At 35.6% G+C, this 8045-nt stretch overlaps 3 protein-coding genes across 7 annotated transcripts; 1 reads left to right on the forward strand and 2 right to left on the reverse strand.

Annotated features, from left to right (window-relative positions):
* The first annotated feature begins 128 nt into the window (after positions 1-128).
* LOC132199542 (protein CutA homolog) lies at positions 129-1310 on the forward strand. 4 transcript variants are annotated; one of them, XM_059624343.1, is made up of 6 exons: positions 129-221; positions 312-594; positions 725-770; positions 838-887; positions 954-996; positions 1197-1310. In XM_059624343.1, the coding sequence occupies exons 2-6, from the start codon at positions 332-334 to the stop codon at positions 1266-1268; spliced, it is 474 nt and encodes a 157-aa protein (XP_059480326.1). In that variant the 5' UTR covers positions 129-221; positions 312-331; the 3' UTR covers positions 1269-1310. The 4 variants fall into 4 exon arrangements, with proteins under 4 accessions (XP_059480326.1, XP_059480329.1, XP_059480327.1 ...); XM_059624346.1 differs by having other exon boundaries at positions 144-270; positions 358-594; XM_059624344.1 differs by having other exon boundaries at positions 144-225.
* On the reverse strand, positions 1300-3359 carry LOC132199541 (AP-3 complex subunit mu-1). 2 transcript variants are annotated; one of them, XM_059624341.1, is made up of 10 exons: positions 3207-3359; positions 2912-3096; positions 2738-2850; positions 2562-2683; positions 2349-2508; positions 2183-2296; positions 1938-2120; positions 1723-1881; positions 1614-1664; positions 1300-1552 (listed from the first exon to the last, which is right to left on the reverse strand). In XM_059624341.1, exons 1-10 carry the CDS (start codon positions 3239-3241, stop codon positions 1418-1420), a joined length of 1257 nt encoding a protein of 418 aa, XP_059480324.1. In that variant the 5' UTR covers positions 3242-3359; the 3' UTR covers positions 1300-1417. The 2 variants fall into 2 exon arrangements, with proteins under 2 accessions (XP_059480324.1, XP_059480323.1); XM_059624340.1 differs by having other exon boundaries at positions 2349-2517.
* A 188-nt stretch (positions 3360-3547) lies between these two features.
* On the reverse strand, positions 3548-6910 carry LOC132199962 (transcription initiation factor IIA subunit 1). The gene is made up of 9 exons (XM_059625089.1): positions 6749-6910; positions 5596-5676; positions 5228-5408; positions 4921-5127; positions 4726-4860; positions 4596-4669; positions 4383-4541; positions 4227-4316; positions 3548-4160 (listed from the first exon to the last, which is right to left on the reverse strand). The coding sequence occupies exons 1-9, from the start codon at positions 6770-6772 to the stop codon at positions 4053-4055; spliced, it is 1059 nt and encodes a 352-aa protein (XP_059481072.1). The 5' UTR covers positions 6773-6910; the 3' UTR covers positions 3548-4052.
* Positions 6911-8045: the final 1135 nt, after the last annotated feature.

The following is an 8045-nucleotide window of genomic DNA, read 5'->3' on the forward strand; positions in this document are numbered from 1 at the left end:
TATTAATAATAACTTGCGAGTTCCCTTTTTTTGCCCAATTTCAAAATTAAAGGAGACGCTACTTGCTCTTCCCGCCAAAGTATGAACTATAAGGGGAACTGCTTTACCATTGGTGCATTTGGTATCAAACAACATAAAAATACGTCAAAACAGCCGCAGCTTGCTACTACGAACACGAACAGCATTAATTCGATCATCTCTTCTGAATCTTTTTAAAATTAGCAAGTTATTTAACATAATGAAATAATGAACACACAAGTTTCATGGAATGTAAAAATATAAGTAGTTGAAATATAACCATTTTTTTCCAGGGATATTATCGACGGTCTTCATGCGGAGTCCTCTACTTTGTTCCAGGCTCTGTTTCCTATCAACTGCTTTGACAACAACACTTTTGAAGATTGTACCCTCCGCTTCTTCAACTTGCACAGCTTCGACTGCAAGTAGTGTCATGGAGTTCAAACATGAGCCTGGAACATTCAGCGTGGCCTATGTCACAGCACCCAACGACACTACAGCCAAGAAAATTGCAAGAGGACTTGTTGAGAACAAACTGGCTGCTTGTGTTAACGTCATCCCTCAAATAACTTCTATGTCAGTTTTCAATTAATTTAATAAATTTAATTTGTAAACTTCAATGCCAATTATTATATGTTTACATGATAAATACTTATTTTTGTCTCAAAATTACTATATAAAATACATATTTTTATTATTTTTTTAGTTACTCATGGGAAAATAAAATTGAAGAGGACTCGGAAGTTCTAATGGTAAACAAGTTTCCCACATTATATCTCTTTGATCGTTAACCGTAGTCATTCTCTAAATCTAAAACAGATGATCAAAACAAGGACCAGCGTTGTAGACGAACTGACTAAGTTTGTAAGGTACGATCATATTTTCAATTGAATTTTGTTTTGATAAATTTTAAGTTTGAATTTATATTTTTTTAGGGAAAACCATCCATACAAGGTGTGCGAAGTCATCACTTTACCAGTAAGAAAATTATTGCTAATAATTGTATTACTTTTACTTGGCTTTCATTATAATTATATTAAGCTTGATAATAATAGACCTTGTCCATTGCTAATTTCAATTAATTTAATCTGAATTTATTTCAAGAGTACTAAGATTCTATCAGTAAATAGCCATTAAGGTGTGATTTTATTAAAAAAATCAAATAATTATATTTGCAGATCCAAGGAGGAAACTTGCCTTACTTGAAATGGATAGATGATGAAGTCAAGGGAAAAATCGAAAAGTGTTAATTTGCTCATAACATAATAATAAAAAAGTAACTTAAATAATTATATTTTGTTATTATTTATTTAGAATCTCCTCCAAGTGAGAAAATTAAACCATAAAAAATTAAAATAAAATATATATAGTCAGATCGTAATGTGTAATTGCAAAAACTTTACATCCGTAATTGGAATTTACCAGCCTTTGTTATGTACTTGACACCTTTGAATGGCTTGTACTTCTCTCCATACATGTCCAGACGGTTCACTTTGAGGCCCGATACAGCTAGCTGATTTATGGTGAATTTCACCTGAGATAATAAATTTTAATGAACAAAACAATCAACATAAAATTATAATAAATGGTATTACATTGATGGAGGGATTTGCCTCCACAGGGGGAGAACCGCTTTGCAAAGTAATCTATCAACACAATTTGATAAATATAAAATTGATTAAATCCCAATGTGAAATTTCTTACTGTTCCTCTGATGTTTGGAAGTTTTGTCGGATCGATTCGTCCAACTTCCCACACCAGAAGTTTGGTGGTTGGGTCAAAGGTGTACTTCCCCTGGTTGGTGACCAAGCCACAGTTGAGGACGCTTTTCGGCATGGGAATTTCAAGTACCACATTTTCAACCTAGATAGTTCGAACTTCTTATTTTATCTATGACAACTCAAGGATGGAAAAGTTACCGTTCGACCCAGCGTTTGCTTTGGACCCAGGGTGATGTCAAGTCGTCCACCGCTACCGGATTCACGCAAGCTTAAGGAATGTCTGACATAGACTGGAATGGCAACGATGCTCTGAGAGCCGATGTGGTAGCTCATAAGTCGGAAATTCCCATCCGGAGGAATGAAAGAGAGCACTCGTTCAGACTGAAATGAAATTATGGTTCATTTAATCAAATATTATAGAAGTGCTACATTGAAATATTCACCTCCCATCTTTTAAACCTGACGCAAGGGTGGAAACTAACATCGTCAAATAGTCTGGGGTTCACAAACGACAGACTTAAGTCAGGCATTCCACTCAATTTAATACAACAGTCAATCTAAAATAATCAATTAGATTTAAGAATAAAGGACAATTTTGCATATTCTCACATATCCCTGGATCTCTGCACAAACAGTGGATCCAGACTTGTCGATGATTGCGTCCACTTCCTCGACCATGTCAAAGTAAGCTTCGTTATTTGTGTACTTGACGCCTGTTCTGCGCCACGGAATATTCGACAACTGTCCACTGGGAAGGGTAGAGCTGACACTGAAATAGCTTGATTTATTACTGTTGATTAAGGCTTTGATAGATCAATTTACTTGGATTTGCCAGTGACTGTGTTGGCAATGGTTCGTAAAATGTTTGGCGGTTTGATAAGTTCTTTCAGAATGTTAGATTCAGTTGCTAAAGGAAAACCATTATCGAGCATCTCATCTAAAAGCTAAAATTAGATAAAATTAAAATTTGTTTTAAAATATTTTTAAAAGAAAACTACCTCATACACCACAACATAGTGTTCCTTGATTATCGACTCCGTGCATTCACTAAAATAGTCTTCAAAAGTGTCCACGACTCTGTGCAGAAACTCGACCACAAATAAGGGGGCAACTAAAATGTCAAGATTTTAATTTTTAATTTACTCTTAAATTGTTTAAGGTAATATACATACCTTCTGTGGTGCATACTGCCACAAAGAACATGGAACATCTGTAAACGCTGATGAGATAGTGGTGCGGGGTGGCGATGACAGGGGGAATGTCTTCGGGAGACGCAGCTTTCCTCTGGTGATCAAAGAAATAATCGCAAACTGACCGCGAGATCACACTCTTCCAGTGCTTCTCCATAAAAACATCCCTGAAAATTAAATTTTTTATTAAATTTCAATTCAAGAAATCAAGTGTGTCAATGAAAATCTGCAAAATCTAATTTTAAACAAAAGCATTTATCATAAAAGTTGGACTTACCCTGAGGGATTTATGATGAAGAGGCTGTGAATCATCTCAGAGAAGAAATTTTATCACAGGAAAATGGGAAATTTGAGTTGTGGACACCTTTTGCAAAACGTTTGGTTCCGACACTTCATACAACACAAATTTAATCCCATGACCTGCAGCCACAACAGCAAAATATAGCCACGCCTCCTCACTCCTCACTGCTTGTCGCGAGGGGGGTTGGGAGATATTTATCATATTTAAGTTCAAAATTATGCTGGCTGGAAATTCAATGGTATTTTAAAAAAAGAATATTATTAGTGTTAATATTTGTATATGATTTTTAGGTTTCACCCAAAATAAATAAGCTAATATTTATTGTCCCCAAGGAACAAAAATATTTTATTGAAACGGTTTGAAAATTTTTACAACGAAGACGAGAGTTCACCATTAAAGCATAAAAACGAATTGTCATAATTTGAATACTGGACATTGTATTATGAAATCAATGATTTCATATGTATGTTATAAGATCTAATTTTTATAGTGAATTTATACTCGCAGCATTTTGACATTCTTCCCCTTAAGTTAACTACCCCCATCGGAACTAAAAACTGAAATGAACTAACATTACAACTATCAGTAAAAATTAAGGTGGTTTGAAAAATTACCCTGTGTACATAATAACTAAAAAGCACTTTTGACAGGGTGGTGTCGTTGTTTTCTGAAGCAGAGCAGCACAACCAAAACATTTACGAACGGTTTAAATTGTATCAGCAAATCTTTGGATAACAATTATTTAGAATAAATTTATGCGCATGTAAATATTTTACATTTCCAAGGAAAAATATTCTGACACCATCTTATCTACTGGCCAAGTTACCATTCCGCATCCCCATTGGCTTTTTGGAACACAAAATCTCTTCCATTAAGATTCATGATGCCATCCTTCAAGTAGAATTTCCACCTATTACGACTACGGGTAACCTAGAAGATAAAAAAATTGCAGTTATAAAAACGACAGCAATATATTATTAATATTTGAAAAAGCACCTTATCATATTGGCACACAACCACATTGTCAGTATCAAACTGCTCAGCTACGTCCTCATCACTGACATCATCACCAGAATTCAAAGGCTCCTGGGAAAATATTATAATTTTTTTTTTTTTAATAAAAGGATCCTTTAAAGCTGAAGCCTAATTCACCTCTTCGTTTCCTCCAGACTCTTCACCAGCAGAGTCATCTTTGGTTGAATCAGCGTCATCGTCGTCATCATCACCGTCGTCGTCATCATCAATGTCATCGTCTGAAGAATCACCCAGACCGTCCACTTGGAACACTCGTTGTTGGGCTTGTTGAGCCGCCTGGTAGAAATTAAAATTAAATAGAAAACTTCGAGCAAAAATAGATAAAATTACCACTGATGAAGCAGCAGCCACGGTCGTTGCAGCCTGCGTGACTGGAATAGCTTGAGCTGTCACAGTTCGATTCACTGAAATTTACAAAGCATAATGATGCCATGCTCGTGAAAACAACAACAAAAGTTACCAAGTGTGTTGGCCTGAGCCTGACCTTGCAGCGCAGCCAAAATGTGGGTCTGCAGGAGGGAGGAAGCAACAACAGGAGGAAGGGCCAGGGTGGCAGTCATCACCGGACCAGACAAGATTTGGTGCAACTGGTTTCCTACAAAATATTGGTTTAAATTTTTGTTACAAAAAAACACCCTAACTTTTTTAAACTAACCTTGAAGAGCAGCTGCAGGAACTTGAATGTTGAGCACCCGGGGCTGGGTCTCAGCGCTGCCGGGTTGAGGAGGCAGAGTGATCTGAATGGGTACCATTCGACCCAGGTCAGGGATGGTGGTGACCCCAGCTGTGGGCAGGGCTGCCGAAGTGGTGGCAGTCGTTGGAGTTGAGTTCGAAGTGACAGCAACCAAGGCAGGAGCCGCAGCTGAAAAAATTTCAAAAAATAGTGTAAAGAAAAGGTTGATAATTTTTTTCTCCTATCAGAGACAGGATAAGGATATTTTAAATAACGAGAAGAAACTTACTTTTAGTGACTGTCTGGTGCGGAATTGCATTGGTCGTCTTGACAGCATTCATTGTCTGGTTAGTTGAACGCATGTGGGTGCTGAGGGTGGGTGGCTGCGGCTCAGGAGGCTCCGGCAGCGGCTCCAGCGCCCGCAAACTTGACAACTTTGTCTCCCACATTTGCTTCAGCTCAGTCAACACCTTAAAATTAAAAAAAAATAGTACTTTATTAAAAATATAATATTTATGCAAATTATTTTTTAGCAATTAAACTGTTTGTAAAAAATTGAATTGAATTGAAAGCTTGAGCAAAATTGTTCTGCAGTACAACACAAAATGTTAAATTTAAATATAATTTATTTCACAATCGATTTTAATATTTATTCACCTGTTCGTCAACACCCTCATCAAGGAAGGTGTCCTTGATGTTCAGAATCACATCGTCGATGACACTCTGGTACAGCCGTTTCTGTAAAAAGCGAACAGGCTGCAGCTTAGAATCAAGAATATTATGCGGGATAAAAAGGGTCACACCTGCAACAGGTGGTACCAGCAAAAAATACCACACCGCGGTTTTGCACCCGAGTGCAGACGGAGAACCGCCTATATCGAAACGGACAATTCCATTGAAACTTTGTAAATTTAATAACAATAATATCATAATTTTTGCATTTTTACTTGTAAAAATCAATTAAGAAAGTTTTATGAGAATATAATAAGGATAGAAACCTTTCGTGGTTATTTGCACATTTTGTGATTACACAAATATTTATAAGTGATTTTGAAAATAAGAGCTTTCATGCTTTTAGCCTTCTTTTAAATAAAACTCTGGCGGTGATGAAAAAATTGAAATTGTCAGCACGCAGTAGTGAAATTGTCGCAGAAAGTTGACACGTCCGAACATTACGGAAAATTTCTTCAAAAATTTTTGCCAAGCACTGTATAATAAATAAGTTTCTACAGAGTTCCAGTCAAATCCATTTCTATCAATAACATCAAAATAATTCTTTTTTTTTTTCATTCATAAAATTTAATTTTCATGCTAAACGAAAGGCCAAATTTTCCAATGACAATTATTTGAAATGAACTAAGTTAAAAAATATAATAAGGACATTATTTAATTTAAATTTTCAGAAAAAATAGTCTAAAACTAAATAATAAATAAATTTCTCGCTGCCTTCCTTCTAGCCTTATCCGCTTAGCTCTTTACTTCGTTGAGGCGACACAGAAAGAATACAAAATTATTGATAAGCCAAGGTGACGAAGGATTTGTCAACACTTTTCAATAATCAACAGAGAACGAAAACGGCTTTCGTCTGAATCTGTATGTATATGAGAATAAAATAATTATCGGCATTTAAACTGGAGGCCGACGATAGAAGAAGTTTTAGCAAATTTTATTTAATGCAATTTTTGTAGCAATGGAGGAGGAAAAGTGCGGTTTGTGGCGCTGGGGCGCGGGCATGCGGTGGGCGGCCGACCGGCCGCCGCCGACCCGATTTTCGGCCGTTCGGCCTCATTTTTTCCCGCTCGGCACTCACCACACTCGTTTGACAGATAGCCATGCTCGTTTCTCGCTCTGCTACAGACTTTTTGAGCCGTTCGCCGTCGAATCGCGGCCAGCTGATGTTCACTCGTCGGCTGCTCCTTTTATAATGCGGTGTCACCACAAAATGGCCCGACTTTCTATTAGGCGGCCATGTTTAATTTCCGACGCCCTTCGGCCCGAACCAGCCAATCGCCGAGCTTGAATCCTGCGCACGAGCCACTTTGAAAGGCTGTGGCGCGAGCGGAAATTTGACTCCAGTGGTACTCACTATAATTGAATAATAACTCTCTTTTGCAATAACGCTGCAGCTTTCCGTTTGCTAAAAACCGAGTAAAATTATGAAAATACAAGTTTGGTTTACACTTATAGGTTTTAAGGTCAACTTATGATTACTTTTTTATAATTATACAGAGGAAAAGGGTCTGCATGGTAAAACAATGCAAAGAATAATTAAAACTTATAACTTTCAATCTGCATAATCGTTTTCAAGGAAATGAGAAACAAGAATACGCTACTTTTGATTAATTTTAAAAGCTTTTTTTTTAATAGGAAAATTAGACGCTGACACATTGACGTTATACCGCATGTGCACACTCAACACTTATTTTCAGAATCAATCTAATCAAATACAATTGATTTTACAGCCTTTATTTATGTTTAATTTAAAAATTTATAAAAATAAATAAAAATTTAAAATTTTCAATACCGTATTAATTTGCCGTGAACGACTAGCATTAAATTTATTATAAAAGCAAAATAATAATTAAGTTTTTTTTAACCAATAGATTATGTTTAAAATTTAATGCTCTCTATTTGAATTTTAACAATATAGCAGTTCTTTTGTATTTGTACCAATTTATTCTCTTTCATTTGTTGCTAGTTTCAAATTTAGAAAAGACTTATTTGAGCGGATCTAATTGTAAGTTAAAAAAGAGAAGCATTTAATCAGAAGCATTAAAATTATGCTTATATTTATATGGCCCCTCTATTGCGATTAAAAACTGTGATTTAAATACCTGTTTAAAATACTTGATCATTTGCATATTTGAATCTTGGCAAGTGTGTATTAATAACAAAATTGGAACATGGAAAAGAATTTGGATTTTAAGTCAGATTTTAGTAAAAAATACAAATTAAGCTTTATTGATGATCTCATCATTAAAGGCGATCAAAAAATTTTGATAATTATTATTATTTTTTAACTACCGGAAATACCTACGTTAACTTAAAAATGACATAATATTTTTAACTTTTACAGTTTTGTCTGTAATTATTAAGCAGATCTATTT

This window comes from Neocloeon triangulifer, unplaced genomic scaffold (genome assembly GCF_031216515.1).
Source record: "Neocloeon triangulifer isolate White Clay Creek 2 clone unplaced genomic scaffold, ASM3121651v1 ptg000014l, whole genome shotgun sequence".
Taxonomy (NCBI): domain Eukaryota; kingdom Metazoa; phylum Arthropoda; class Insecta; order Ephemeroptera; family Baetidae; genus Neocloeon; species Neocloeon triangulifer.